This window comes from Cupressus sempervirens, chromosome 11 (assembly GCF_028749045.1).
Source record: "Cupressus sempervirens isolate cs-2001-9-10 chromosome 11, ASM2874904v1, whole genome shotgun sequence".
Lineage (NCBI taxonomy): Eukaryota > Viridiplantae > Streptophyta > Pinopsida > Cupressales > Cupressaceae > Cupressus > Cupressus sempervirens.
In genome coordinates, this window is record NC_143128.1 from 627,580,007 (window position 1) to 627,596,317 (window position 16,311).

A 16,311-nucleotide genomic window follows, 5' to 3' on the forward strand; every position below is an offset into this window, starting at 1 on the left:
GAAGACATTCTAGATCATCGTGTGGGTAGGAGTACCAAAAACAGGCAGTATGAAGAGTATTTGGTCAAATCGAAAGGACGGTCGATCGAGGGACTCAACTTGGCTTTCAGCAGCTGAGGTTTCCCATTTGGGATTTCCCTCTACCATCCATAAAGTGACAGGGTCACTTTTCAATCTACCCTGGGTGTCTAATGCAGGAGCATCCAGAGGTATAAGGGCAATCCTGTGTCACCCAAAAAAATGTACTTAGACTTAGTTTCTGTTTCATGTCTTTACATTTTTGGAGACCCATTTGGCTCAAATAAAGGTTTCAACTCTCATAGTTCAACTATCAGTGCGTTTAAAAATCTCAAAAAAATAGGAGCATGTATTTGGGCCATCATTTTAGTAAACTAGAAGGTGTGAATTGGCCAGATGAATGTAATCATGATGTAGAGCATTCCATAAAAAGAATCAGGTCAATAGGCCCCACGGTTTGAAAGTTATTACAGTTTTTTGAGTTTTGGAGACCTCCTAAGAATGCTTCAAAGTCAGTTTTGGGGCATTAAATGACCTCTAAAAGGATCAAAAAATGGGGGACGAGCAAAGCTGGTCCATAGGGCTATAGAGCGCTTTGATAGCTTTTCGAAAATGTAAACGGTTCATCAATCGGAGCTATGGTTCAAAAGTTATGCCTCCCAAAAGTTCAGTTACCATTTTTGGATTCTTCTAGATTTGCACCGACTTCTAACGCAGCTTTCGAAACCTTCTATTTTGTCGGTGGATGCCTACTAGCACTTTCTAGAATGTACTCCTAGTCCTTAACCCTCTGGGGTCTATTTAAGGAGATTTCTGGCATTGTAAAAGGCAGTTCGGAGTGGAGTTTGAGAGGAGGTGCTAAAAGGAGAAATATTCTCCAGATTTATGCTATTGTAAGCCCTTAGGGCATGTTCTGAAGTTTTTTTTCTCTGTACTATTTGTACTAGCTTATTTTCTCAGTTAATATAATTTCCCTTTTCTGTTGTGTCCATTTTGTTCTTGGGTCATGTCCCCATCACATTAGTATCATATATCTTAGCAATCTTGTTCTCAAACTCAATCTTGCAACCTAATCTATTCAGTTGTGACACACTCAACAAATTATAGTTAAGTCCTTCAACATAATAAGCATTGTCACATAAAATTATTTCTATGATTTTGATAGAACCTTTCCTTTTATCAGAAAGGGTCCATCATTACCAAACCTTACACTATTTCCATCATAATAATTCAAGGTAATGAACTTACATTTATCTCTAGTCATGTGATATGAACATCCACTCTCAATGATCAATCTGTCATTTTTGTTCACACAAGACACTAGTATAGTTGCCTCATCCTCATCAGATTCATCCTTCATTGCAACATGCACCACTTCATCATCATGGTCATGAGATCTATCTTTTGTTTCCTCTTTACCAATGTAGCAAGACTTCTTGCCTTTGTCTTTATAATCTTTGTTGTCTTCATCTCTTCTACTTTTGTACTTGCCTCCACCTCTATAATTCTTTTTCTTTGGACATCTAGTAGAAATATGACCAACCTCATTGCAATTGAAACACATTATAGGTAAGTTATCTTTGAACTTGCCTTTACCTCTATGAAATCTCCTTGCTAGTAGTGCTTCAAGTTGATCTACATCTTCCTCATCTGTATCACTTTCGCTAGACACATATTTTTCCTTTTTCTACTTCTTCTCATTAAGTTCCTTCAATGAAAGCTTGGCTTTGAAAGTAGATTCAACATTTTCAAGTTTTTAATTATCAAAATTAGATAGCTCAAAAGAAATGAGCCTACCTACCAAACCTTCAAGAGTCAAATCATTCCTTGACATACATCTCAGTTCTTGTATTGTAGAAACTCTAATAACATAGATGGGTAACAGTGTTCTCAAAAATTTTCTCAGTACAGTATCATAATCTATTTTACTAGTAGCGCCTATTATTGCAATAACAACATCCTTTATCCTAGAGCAATATTGAGCAATATTCTCACTTTCGTGCATTCTCATATCATCGAACTTACCTCTAAGAATTTCAAATTTGGCTCTTAGAACATTTTTTTCACCTCAATAGATAGTGTGTAGAGCATCCCACATTTTCTTTGCACTATCACAACCCTCGATATCATCAAACTTAGCATAACTTAGGGTAGAGGCAATTTCCAACATTTCTTGGTTGTGTTCTTTCTTCTTTCTTAGATCTTTAGTAGTTATGGCTCCAACAAGATCAACATGCTCAACAACAATGGTAGATTGCGTATGATCTCCAAGACCTCTTAGGTGTAGCTTCATCAAAATTTTCCATGTAGGAGAGTTATCTCTATTAAGCTTGGGTACCTCTCTTTTTGACATCTTGATCTTTTTGCTTCTGGTACCTTCAAACTAGTCCTCTTAAGCATATGGCTTTGATACCAATTTTTGGAATTATTTAGAATAACTAAGAGAGAGGGGGGAGGGCAATTAGTTGTCCAAGGTCTAGATGTACAATTAAAAATTCTCACAATTTAGTGAACCCATATCCATAAAACATTTTTATCATGCATACATTGAGTAGATTATGTAATCACTTAAACTTGTAGGTTACTGTCAAATCAACTTTGTAGAAATGTAAACATGAAACATAGAAAATTCAATAAAACATTTGACACAATGATAAATTTAATGTACAAACCTAATTTGGGAAAAACCACCAGTAATATGCTACTCATTCTCACTCTTCTAAACTGATTCCTTGTGAAAGGCCAACCCTATTAAAGGCTACAATGCACATTGTTAAATGTGACTTAGGTAAAGGATTTCAATCATCGTGTTAGAAGTGAGCCTTGTTAGACAACTTTAGATCATTCACTTGGAATGTCACCTGGTTAAAGGATTTACAAATTATTGTTAGGTCAACCATAATCCAAATGATTTACCCTAGATTGGTATAATGATTAGAAAGTAACAGTAAGGATTGATTTGATAACAACTTACAACACACTTGCTGATTACATATCTCTATTTTTAGTCCTCCATTTTGCTTGGCTTTCACCCACTTCAACTTTGATAGCTTGTTCACCCTTCAAGAATCCATACCCTTAAGCCTTCTTGCTTCTCTTGCCAATGCAATCTCTTCTCTTAGGTCAATGGATGAAGCAATACTCTAGACTCCTTGTCTTCCTTAGGTTCTTGCACATGATAACATTTTCTTCTGACCAGCCATCTCTATAAACAGAGAATTAAAATCTTTTTCTCTTCATCCTCCATTGTCTATTTTAGGGTTAGGTTAGATTTGGTTGGATTCAATGAATCTACCCATCATTTTATTTCGTTCTTTTCTAGAAACTTCTCCTTCAATTCTCTTTGAATTCGCCTCAAAATGGTTAACCATGAATTTTGTGGCACCAACTCATCAAAATTATCTTCCACATGGTTCACACAATCCAAGAAATCAACGTTGTGGCTTAGATTCATTGAATTCTCAGTCTTTCTCATAATTTTGACACTCGGTATTAACTTTCTAATGATGCTCGACACATACTACATTGCTCAACATCCATTATCAAAACACTCAGCATGAACTAGATTTTATTGGTGCTTAGCATCAACTAAACTTTACTTGGGTTCCATTGAATTTGACTTTTCTTGGCTCCAATAGATTTTCTACTCGGCTTAAACTAACTTTTCTCAGCACCTACTATGCATAATGTTAAGCTTGGCAGACATACTTCGTTTAGGTTGTTCTTCTGAACTTAATTAGTGTATCCATCCTTTGCAACCTTAAGTAGATTTTCCATGCACTATAATATCATTGTCTTAACAGATCCTTATTCTCCTTTTCCATATCATAACTCAACTTTTCCTCTCGGTGCTATTGTTACCTCATTTGATTAAATCCTCTTCATCAAAAAAACAAATGATAGTACTTAAATCATATAAGAAATTGTCTTACAACAAGTAGTAAGTTTGACATCAGTGACAAAACAATGATTGAAACACATTATCATACTTTTATCAATTTACTTTCAACACTTTAGTCCATATAAAACGGACATTTTCTTCCCCCCTTAACAATATCAATCATTGGTGCACTTATCCCACTAGAGTTTCTTACAAATTTTCTATAAAAGCTAGCAAGACCATGAAAGCTATTTACCTCACTAGGAGACTTTGGAGTAGGCCAATTCAATATGGCTTCAACCTTGGAAGGATTCATCTTTAGGTTTCCTTTGGAGATGACAAAACCAAGAAACACAAACTCTTCCTGCAAGAAAACACATTTTCCCAAGTTGATCTTCATTTGCTCCTCATGTAGCCTCTTCAAGACCATGTCAAGATGGGTTAGATGTTCATCCTTATCCTTACTAAAAATCAATATATTATCTAGATATACAACAATAAAAATGTTTATGAAAGGTTTAGGGACTTCATTCATAATCTCATAAAGGTACTTGGAGCATTAGAAAGGCCAAAAGGCATCACAACCTACTCAAACAACCCTTCATTAGTTTTGAAGGTAGTCTTCCACTCATCCCCCTCTCTAATTCTAATTTGGTGGTAGCCACTCTTCAAGTCAATCTTGGAATAGTATCTTGCATTTTCCAAACAATCCATAAGATCCTCCATTCTAGGCATTGGAAATGTATATCTAATAGCGATCTTGTTGATGCTTCTAGATTCTATACAAAGCCTCCATGTACCCTCCTTCTTAGGAGCTAGGACTACTGGGACAACAAAAGGGATAATGCTCTTTCTTATGAAGCCTTTTTCCAACAATCCTTGAATCTATCTTGCTACTTCAACATTCTACTCTAGAGTTAATCTATATGAAACCTTATTGGGTAGTGTAGAGCCAAGAATGAGATCTATTCAATGGATTATCTCCCTTTTAGGTGGTAATGTATCTATGGTTTGATCAGCAATAATTCCCTTATACTGATCCAATAGGTCTGCAACTTCCTTTGGTGCAATTCTTCTCAATGTCTCCTGTGTTTGCTTCTCCTTCTTAGGTGCATTATCCTTATGCTTCACTACAATGGAAAAGCATGGAATTTTGTCCTTGTTTAGACCCTTTAAGAACTCCTTCTCACCTACTAACATGACTATACTAGGTACACTCGTTTCCTTAGTTTCACTTGCCAATGATGTCATGGTGTAGGTCTCTCCATCTTTGGTCAATGTATATACATTGGTCTTTCCTTCATGTTGAGAATGTGTGTCATATTGCCAATGCCTGCCAAGAAGAAGATGACAAGCATTCATCTCCACAATTTCACATGTACTTTATCTATATATTCCCCAATCTGAAACTCAACATAGCATTGCTCATTTAGTAGTGTTTGTTGCTCCTTACTCAACCAAGAAACCTTATAAGGATTAGGGTGTGGAATTCTTTGTAGCCTTAGTTTATTCTCCATTTCACTAGAAGCCAAAATTTTAGTAGAGCCTGAATCAAAAATAACTTTATATACCTTCCCTTTTACCTTGGAGGTTGTTTTGAAAATTTAGTTTCTTTAAGGAGGTTCTTGGTTAAGAGGCATCAAAAGTGACCTATTGAACATCAAGCTCTGTCCTAGGTAGAAGCAAGGAGTTGGGTCTCAATTCCATGTAAGTTTTTTGATTGAGATCATGCTCCTTTAGAAGCAGTACCCATTTTAGGCTCGGGCACCCGATCCTAAATTTAACAAATGAGCACCCATTTTTTTTAAAATCGAGTACCTGTTTTCGAAAACATAAAAAAATTGTATTTTTAGAAATGGGTACCCATTTTTGAAGAGTAAAAAATGGGTACTTTATTTTTACTTTTAAAAAATGGGTACCTATTCCTAAAAATTTAAAATATTATTTTTTGGGGGATTTTGTATGTTGATTTGACATTTTCAAATGAGTACCCATTTTTTGAATTTCAAATAACAGGTGCCCATTTCTTACAACATTGGGCAGGAATTTTTTCTCCCACCTTGAATTTTGGTTTGGAATAGGCTTGGTGAGACCAAGCCTATACCTTGACCTCTCAAGATTTGGCTAAGGCATTCAACTAACAAATTCATGCTTTGTCATAATTTTTAGAGGGTCTTCCAGATGAAATTTTTTTATGAAACAAAAACCCATTAGAGCTCTCACTATCCTAATTTTAGAAATATAAATTTTATAGTGCTATGATTTAATTTACTATTTTTGCATTATTTTTTAATGAAAGGTGGTACATAAATGTAAAATAGTGAAGTTCACTAAAACTTTAATAACTTTTTAATTTTATAATTTTTCTTAAATTAATTTATATGTCGTCAATCTAAATACAATTCTTTTGAGGTTAAAAAAAGAAATTTTGAAAAATGTAAAATTTTAAACAAATTATGGTGTCCGGACATGAGAGGTTTTAAAATTTACTTTTATAGCCAATTAATAATTTTAAAAAAATATTCAATAAAAAATTAAGAAAAAATATTGTCATCAATCTTAGGTGTATTAGGTAACTCCCTTTAAAAGGATTTATGAAAATTCATTTATTTGTGTCAAATTATGGTGTCTGTACACGAGTGTGGTATGGTCCTAAAACATGCATTTTGAAAAAGTGGTTTTTAAAGATCCATGCGAGAAATAGAATATATCATATGGGTACACAAATAAATTACAAATTCAAAAACTAGATTCCAAACACTAAAATTTTTACTGCAAAAGCTTTTTTATATTCAATCTCTAAATGCCTCAAATTTTGACATCAATTGACAAAAAATTTCAAAAATAGGAAAAACACTACCACTTTTTGCCCAAAAGTGAGACCCAACTTCTTTCACTTGCCCTCCTATCTCTGGGCTTGTATGCTTTGAAGAAGATGCATCAATATGAAATGAAGTAGTATGAGCTGACAATCTTCATCTTGAAGAAACTGAATCCTTCTTTTACCTTGGTTGGTTGCACCACTCTTTTTAGAATACCTAAAGGACTGATGTCCAACTTGGTTGCATGAGAAATACCTCGTAGTGAACATACTTGTTCCTCTACCTCCAAACCTTCCTCTTGGACTAGGTATCCTTCCTCTAAAAGAGCTTTTACTACTAGTATCATTCTTAGTCCCTTGACTACTGCTAGACTCTCCTAGTTGTCTAGAAAAATTGCCTCTTCCAAAGAATTTGCCCCTACCTCTAAGATTATTTCCCCTTTATCCTCTATTATTTTTCTCACATTTCCTCTTTTGTTCTTCCTCAATCCTGAGGGAAATTTGATAATATTTGTGAATTGATTTAACTGATACTAGAGTTAACTCATCTTGGATATTGTATTTAAGCCCATTAGTGAACCTTGGTAGTTTTTGTTTCTCATTCTCATACAATTTAGACCTAAGAGTTAAGGTATGAAATTGTTGAGTATAGGTACTTACATCCATGTACTTTTTCTTGAGATTATGCAACTTCTTATACAACATCACTTCCTAGTCCTCAGGTACAAACTGCTTCATTATCTATACCATCATTCTTTTCCATGTGAAAATGGGTTGCTCCTCCACTCTTTCATTTTGGATAAAATTCCACCAACTCAAGGCTGGACCTTTAAACTTTGATTTTGCCACTTTAACTCTCTAACTAGCAGGTATCTACTCAACTTCAAAATAATTCTCTAGGGCTTCCAACCATTCCATGCATGCCTCTAGTTCAAACTTCCCATCAAACATGGACAAATTTCCCTTGTCCTTTCTTCCTACCCTCTATAGTGTAGTTACCATGATCCTCTAATCTTCAAGCATGTTAGGACAGTTGTCTTCCTCTTGTTCTTCTTCTTCCCTAGACTCTTCATGTTCTCATCTTCTTACTCGCCCCTTCAACTTGTCAAATTCTCTCTTTATTGCTTTGTTCTCTTCTCTAGCTACCCTGCTCTTAGCCATTTTTTCTTTTATAATATTTTAATACAACTCAATCTTGATTATCCTCAGAGGAATGTCTTCTCCTTCTACCATCTTGTTCTCCCAAATAGATTCTATGTGGCTCTGATACTTCTTGATGTAGAGCGCTCACACCAAAAGATTAGTAGAATCCCAAAAATAACACTTAAGGTAGCTTTACCTTTCTCACCTTTCTAATGGTCTTCAAAGACTCTTTCCAACTTGTTTTAACACTGATCAACTTTGTTCACAACTTCACACATGTACTCGACAACTTTCCCTATTCAAGGCTCTAAGAAGCAATATGGGAAAATAGACACAATTTGAGAAATGAACTCCAATTAACTTCTTGATTCAAACTAACAACTAGGAAACTTCAATGAACATCAAAGGACAAGGTTTTTACAATTGGTTTACTTCCCCAAATTGTATTTTGCAAAGTTGCTCTCAATAAGCCTAATTACCTTTGTAGCCTTTGTATGGTTTTGGGACAAAAAAATCATTTTTCTCCACTAGACTTGGAAAAAATAAATAGAGTTTTTGATATTCTTTTGGAAGTTACACTAAACCACAAATCATCAACTTCTCAACCTACTCTAGCACCCCTAAACCTATGCAACCGTCATAGGCCTAATTGAACAAATCAAGCCTAGATCACTTGGAAATGTACAAGGATGGGTACATAGGACTATTTTATTATTTTAGAAGATATTACTCCACCTTTTCCAACAAGAAATGACCACTTTCCAAGTTTCACAACTCCATTCCCAACTCCATTCCAAGCCTTGTTCATAAAATCAACATTTATAAGGCTAAAAAAATCATAAATTGAATCTAGGGCACATTAATTTACCCCTTGGATCATCTAAGAAAAATCTAAAGCGATGGAATCTTAATCTACCTATGCTAACCTTGCAAATCCCAGAACGACATTGAAAACTAGCCACTGAAATGCATGTTAGGGCCACATCTTGCTTGAAATCCTCAATTTAAGGGTTTTGAAATGTACTTGTAAAGAAAAATATCTAACTTGCTTCAAATTTAATCAATAAACCTAAAACAAAATGAAATGTAAACTAAAAAAAAATTCTTTGAAAAGATCCAACTAGATTTGGTCTCCCAATCCATATAAGTCCATACAATAGGAAATTGCTTATAAAATATGTGTATTAGGTATTGAAAACTTGTTGAACATACACCTTATTACTCCTTTGACTTCATAGAGGATATATGCATGAAAATACATCCATATTAACTGAAAACCAGTTGGTTTGAGTGGTTACAAGTTTAGTATTAACATTTTTTGAGAAAAATTGCCAAAATTGCCAAAAAGTTGTCATCAACTTTTCTTGTAAAATGCAATTTTTGCACTAACTCTTCATAGAACTTAACCAATTTTTCATTGGAAATACTTAGGACCTAGAAAAGGTTTAATGACTCTCAAAACACTTCTTGAATCAACTTATTAGCCAAAAATATCAAAAAGCAAAAATCCTTAGGACTAAGACAACTTGGGTTTATATGGTACCGCAAGTTTTTTGACCTTACAAAAAAGGATTAACTTATTAAAATAACCAAAATAACATGTTTGAAATAAGGTTTTTAATCACCCCTTTTCCTTCTATCATGAGTCTCCTTTAATGGACGAGATGATGTATGAAGTTGCCACCTAGGTGCCCTGCACCATTTTGTCTCTAAGTGTGTTAGCTCTTTGTGGAAATGATCTATTTTGGGAATTGAATAATTAAATCATTATATAGAAAATTGGGGTTTTGGGTCTCATGTTAAAAACCAATTTTAGCCCTTAATCAGAAAAATCTATCCCTAGAGACATGCTAGGCAAAATAGACATATTATTAAGGAATATGGTAACACCCTACATTGTCTTCATGTAGGCCCTATGGAGTCTAATATTTTGCATTTTGAAATACATTTTGTGCAAATTCCATAGTGCTTTAGTGGTTTGAGAAAAAAACAAACTTGATTCTTATACCTTGATTAGTTATTACTACCAGTATCATTTTGTGTCCTTACTATGAATAAGTCATCCCCTAACCTTTCCATCCCTAAGGGAACTCGTGTGTATACAAATTTTAACAAGTTCAACATAATACACAATAATCTCTTTTTGAATTGTGATGAAGATGAAAATTAGCTACGAGAACATTTGAGAAAAAATCAACGTTTTCAATTTGTTGATATTGTATTATACATTATTTTACAAGTTTTCAAGCTATTCAAAAATGGTTGGGATGAGTAAATCAAGTAAATAAACCAATATTAATGTTAAAAGCTTAAACTCACAAGGCTTTTACATATTGTTACAAGTAGAAAAAACCTATTCCATTTAAATTTTGAATATAATTGCAATTATTAGAAAAAAGAATCTATTACAATTAGACAAAAAGGACAAGTGAACTTAAAGATTCCTTTATGGTCATTTCTAAACATTTATAAATTTAACCACTAGTGTCATGCCTAGAAATGAAGCAAGTCTAATATTTTAGTACATGAAAATTTTATTTTAAATATGAGACACACAATAATACATGATTAGGATATTTGAAACAAAAAAAATATACTTATTTTATTTTAATGGATATATTAATTTTTAAAATATAACATTCAAACATTACTCATGTATCCAAAAGCATATCTATTTTGACTAACATTGATTATGTATTTTAATTTGATACTAAATTATCTTTTTATAGTACCTATATATATATATATATATATATATATATATATATATATATATATACATATATATACATATATATGTACATATATGTACATATATATATGTACATATATGTACATATATATATGTACATATATGTACATATATATATGTACATATATGTACATATATATATGTACATATATGTACATATATATATGTACATATATATGTACATATATATGTACATATATGTACATATATATCTAGATATATGTACATATATATCTAGATATATATATATATATATATATTACAACTATGATAAAATAATTTATTGCACTTAGACAATAAGGACAAGTGAACTATAAGATTCCATTATGAGGATTTGAAATGAAGCAAGTCTACTATTTTAGTAAATGGACATTTTACTTTAAATATAACACACACTAATCCATCATAATGACATTTTGGAAAATAAATAAACAATTATATTTTTTTTATCAAATATATCTATTTTTAAAATATAAGATTCAAACATTTTCATGTATTGGAAAGCATGTCTATTTTGACTAACAATGATTATCATTTTAAGTTTTATAATAAATTGTATTCTTATAGTAAAAAATATAAGAAAGACTGAATACAAGGAAGACAAATAAATGTATCTACACCCTCACCCACAAAGGCGACCGTTGACACTGATGTGTTTCTTTTCTAATCATCTTAGTTTCCCTAGAAAATGTGTGATTAATGAATTTTCTATAGAGACTTAGATGCCAAACATAAGTTTTGAGAAATGAATTCATTAGAATCAGTCTTCTAAAACACTAAAGCCAAATTAATTTGACCTAATCAGTACAAAAACAAAGTCAAATCAACAAAAGAAGTAATGGTTGTTATAAGGTTTCAAATCAGAGAAAAGACTTGAAAGAAGGGAGGAATTTGAAGGAACTCAACATACCAACAGAAGTTGATTCAAGGAATCTTTGGATCATAGGTTGCATCATTGCATGTATTTCATTTTATTATCTGAAATCCCTCCTTTGTGTTGTGTTAGTCAAGGATTAAACCTTCTCATTTCTTATTTCTGAGCAAATGTTGATCAATGATTGTATCAATTTTGTTTTGTGGAAGTTTTAAAACTAAGGTATTAGAATTTTTTTTTTTTAAATTACTATATAATTGGGATTTTTTGGAAAAATAAATATTGTAGATATATATATTGAGCTGACATCTTAAGTTTGAGGTGAAGGTAATTCCTCTAAAAAAATTTGCTCGCTCTTGATTCAATCGATTGCTTCAAGAGTAGATAGTGTATTTCCATATTCATATTAGTTTAATGTTGTATCATTAACAAATAATATAGAAATGTGATATTTGACCAAAATTTAGGCATCGTTAGAAATTAAATAAAAAATAGAATGAAACAATAACTCAATAACTTAAGAAATCTTTAATTAAGTATCAAACATATCTAATTTATTGTCAAAACTTTTTAACTATTTTATAAAAAAGACAACATTGTTCAACAAGTATAACATTACAGCTTGTTGAAGAATAAATGTTTAAAAACATCTCCTCAACCCTCCTACCTCTTGCCACCCCACTCCCCCCGCGCTCTCACACAATCAATCAACTTCATAATTTGTCATTACATATGACCACTGCCTCCAAATCTTACCGCCCTTTCGAGGGGTTTAAAAAATAATAAAATCACTAGAATTTTAAATATAATTTTTGCCTACCAACTCTTCGATTCGCGCGTCCCCAGAATCACGGAAGCCAAATCTACGGTGACCGTTGATGGAAACATGCCAGCCTTTGCAGATTTTTCTACTGTACTTTTCATAGTTGGTAATGTGTCCGCACATTTTTCAGAACGACCAGACGTCTACTTGCTAAAGAATGGTAGCTATCGACAGCTATCGGCATGGGCCATGTTTTATGATCGTTGGATATATAAAAATAACAATCATTATATGATAACATATTATAACCACCTTTCTATATATCTATAATAACATGTTACAGACTCTCTCATTGTGTTTCAAATCCAAAACTAGAGTTGAGAAAATGTCCTCCACTAGTAGTGCAACGATGAATAACGAGAAGGAATGGCTTTTGGCAGAGGAGCTTGCCACCGCCTCTTGTATACCCATGGCTATGAAAGTTGCACTAGAACTTGATGTTCTACAAATCATAGCCAATGCAGGCGATGGCATTCAGATTTCCCCTGCCCAAATTGTGGCCCAAATTCCAAATGTAACAAACCCGGATGCAGCAATTACTCTAGATAGGATTCTCAGAGTCTTAGCAAGTCACTCAGTCCTCAAATGTTGTGCAACCCTAGGGAACAATGGAAAGCCTGAGAGGCTCTATGGCCTGACTCCTCTCTGTAAATACTTTGTGAAGAACAATGATGGCCTGTCCTTTGCACCACTGGCCCTTGTGAATCAGGACAAGGTGTTTATAGACCCTTGGTTCTATCTTAAGGATGCTGTTCTTGAAGGGAGTCAGCCATTCTTCAAAGCTCATGGGGTGCATGCATTTGAGTACCCTGCCAGAGACCAGAGATTCAATGTGATGTTCAACAGGGCCATGTCTGAACATTCTGCAATGACCATGGTGAATATTCTTGATATCTATCAGGGCTTCAAAGATTTGGAGGAGCTTGTGGATGTGGGAGGAGGAGTTGGGTCTACTCTAAAGCTTATACTTTCCAAGTATCCTCATATCAAGGGTGTGAATTTTGACTTGCCCCATGTTGTCAAAGATGCTCCTCAATATCCAGGTTAGTCAACACTATTGATTTATGTGTAATTTTGTATTAATCTTTTTTTAATTGATTACGAATTAGATTTAGAAATTGTTATATATATATATATATATATATATATATATATATATATATAATGTTTTAGATTATATATGTGAGTAATTATTGAGATGATAAAGGTTTTAGATTTTGAAAATTTTATCAATGTTTAGGATCAGATATGATCTATCTTTTGGATGATAGAGAGTGTTATTGGAAACATTGATAAATATATTAGATTTGTGTGTAATTGATATGTACATCACAAACTACAATTTTGTCTGATCCATAGTTTCGATCATTCTGAAAATAGATCTTTCAAATTGTCCCAAAACATTGATAAAACTCTTAAACATAGTCTAACTCAGAAATGATAAATATCTAAAACTACTCATATTACTGAAATGTTGACTTTGAATTGTTATGGAAAATATCTTCTATTTATCTATTTATATTCTACTTTAAGATTTCTGTTATCACTCATAAATCACAAAATAAATTATTTTGAATGAATTTTCATAAGGTTTGACACATCTTGGAGGAGACATGTTTGAGAGTGTGCCATCTAGCAAGGCTATTTTATTGAAGGTGTGTAATCCAAATTCAATATCATTATATAGTTAAGTGAAGTTTGAAATGCTATTTGATAATATTTTTATGATATAGATTTGAAGGTTTTTTGTTTGAGCTATTTAATATTTAGTTCATCATCATTTGTCATCATTGGATTTACCAACAAATTAAATACATTAAGCAATTTGAAAGGAAAAATATTTCTTTTAAAACCCATAATTACTCTAACATGGGTACCAAATAAATAAAGGAACATTAAGCAAGCATTCATTAAGCTAGAGGAATATAATGTTATTTTTTCAAATAAAATTAGCTTTTACATCTTTTGTAGATTCTTATAATAGAAGCATGTATAATATGAGATAATAGAAATTATTATAATAAAACTACTTGTTTGTTTGTTATGGTCAAATTTGTTGTTTATATAACATTTGAAATGTATATGAGTTTGGATATTGAAGTTGATAATAATTTTTTATATATTTCTTTGGTTAGTGGATTTTACATGATTGGAGTGACGATCATTGCATAAGGCTTTTGAAAAACTGTCACAAGGCATTATCCAAGAATGGGAAGTTGGTTATAGTAGATTGCATCTTACCAGTAGATGCAGAGACCACTCCATTTGCTAGAAAATTATTTCATGTAGATCTTATAATGTTAGCATGCAATCAAGGGGGAAAAGAAAGGACAATGGAAGAATTTGAGAACCTTGCAAAAGCAACAAAATTTGTAGGAGATATTAAGCCCATTTGTTGTGTCAATGGTTTATCAGTTATTGAGCTCTATAAGTGACTTTGTCAAATTTTCATTACGATAGTGGTTGGGATTCATACTTATCTTTTACCATGTGAAATAACTTGTTGAGTGTGGAATATACACTTGGTGGGTGTGGATATACACAATTACTACCATTGTAAAAATATATCATGGGCTTCAATCCTAAGAATAGATAACCTATTTATCTTTTCCTTTCATTTCTTTATGTACTATATTTGTTTAGTTTTTAGTTTTGTATTTAAATCTCCTTCGTTATTTTGGTCTTAGTAGAGAGTTTACATAAAAGAAAAATATTATTGGATTGCACCAATTAATTTCAATACAACACTCATTTGTAGAAAAAAAACTTTCTTTCTTAAAAGGCTTCTTTAAAATCATATAAAAAAATAGTGAATAATTGTGATATTAATGTTTAGTCATTTCATCCTTAATTTTTTATAAAGATAAATAATAAATAAATACAATCCTGCGAAAGAAAAATAAAAATTGTTATTAATAATTATTTATCTTACTTTCAAAATTAACTTCAATGCATCAAACATTAAAATTCTATTCAATAAGGATTTGAGGTATTCTTTATATTCATGAATTTATTTATTGACTACTCTTTGTATGAAAAAACATGCGAAGAAAGTGGATTAATGTGTAAGATTTCTATAGAAAATTATGATGCTTATACTAACAAAGCTTGAAAATTTATTACAAAAAATATTAAGTGGGAGATAAATACAATTTTGAACATTGAGTAAATTTTAAATAGTTACCATTAAGCTTTGGAAGTGAAGGATATGATATGTCACTTGATATTTCTATAGAACCAATGTAGTTTTTGTCTTGTTAAGCATTTAAGTGCAAGATTTGATACGCTACTCGATGTAGAATGTGTGGACTATAGAGTTGTTTGTCTTACACTAAAGATTCATACTATATATGGTATTTTTTGTGCACTTGTTGGAGTGTTTTCTTGCAAATGTGTGCATACCCTTACACTTGATGATGGTTTCCTTTATGGACCACTTTATTGAGATTGGATGGGAGTGGAAGGAATCATACTGGAAGTGGTATTTTTTCATATAAAAACTTCATTTCTCTCTTGTGGCGTGCTTGCTAATATGTTGACTATTTTTTTCTATGCTTATATCCCATACTTCCTCTTCTTAAAATGGCATATCTGCATTGATTATAAACATTTTGTAATTGGATTATACAACATGTAAGCCTTTGATTCATCATTATATTAAAAAAAAATGCATCTTTCTTATTCATTATCTAATTTTCCTATCAATTTACCTAGTACATGTGCATATGTAATATTTCCAAATATTGGCATACAAGAAACATTATGTTTCCTTCCACTTGAAGATTCTTTTGGAATCATTTTTTTTTATGTCATGTTAAAAATTGATTCATTTTATAGGTTGGGTATGTGTAGGATCATGATATACCAAACTATGCCCTTAAGTGGTAGTGTGAAATCAATAAATTGGAATTATGTTAACTTGATGTGCATTTTGGAACTACTTATGAAGTCTATATTAAAAAATTCTAAAAGAGAATTTGTAGGAAATTGAATGTAGTTT

At 32.2% G+C, this 16,311-nt stretch overlaps 1 protein-coding gene across 1 annotated transcript; it reads left to right on the forward strand.

Moving 5' to 3' along the window:
• Positions 1-12,568: 12,568 nt before the first annotated feature.
• Positions 12,569-14,928, forward strand: LOC149531281 (caffeic acid 3-O-methyltransferase-like). The gene is made up of 3 exons (XM_089808763.1): positions 12,569-13,354; positions 13,902-13,966; positions 14,447-14,928. Exons 1-3 carry the CDS (start codon positions 12,586-12,588, stop codon positions 14,744-14,746), a joined length of 1,134 nt encoding a protein of 377 aa, XP_089664889.1. The 5' UTR covers positions 12,569-12,585; the 3' UTR covers positions 14,747-14,928.
• The last annotated feature ends 1,383 nt before the right edge of the window (positions 14,929-16,311 follow it).

What these genes read in the sequence shown, in the direction of transcription:
- LOC149531281 (XM_089808763.1), top strand. Translation starts at nt 12,586, where the DNA reads ATGTTACAGACTCTCTCATTGTGTTTCAAATCCAAAACTAGAGTTGAG. An exon ending in AGATGCTCCTCAATATCCAG is followed by an intron (nt 13,355 to 13,901) that starts GTTAGTCAACAC and finishes AATTTTCATAAG; the next exon opens with GTTTGACACATCTTGGAGGA. An exon ending in GCAAGGCTATTTTATTGAAG is followed by an intron (nt 13,967 to 14,446) that starts GTGTGTAATCCA and finishes TTCTTTGGTTAG; the next exon opens with TGGATTTTACATGATTGGAG.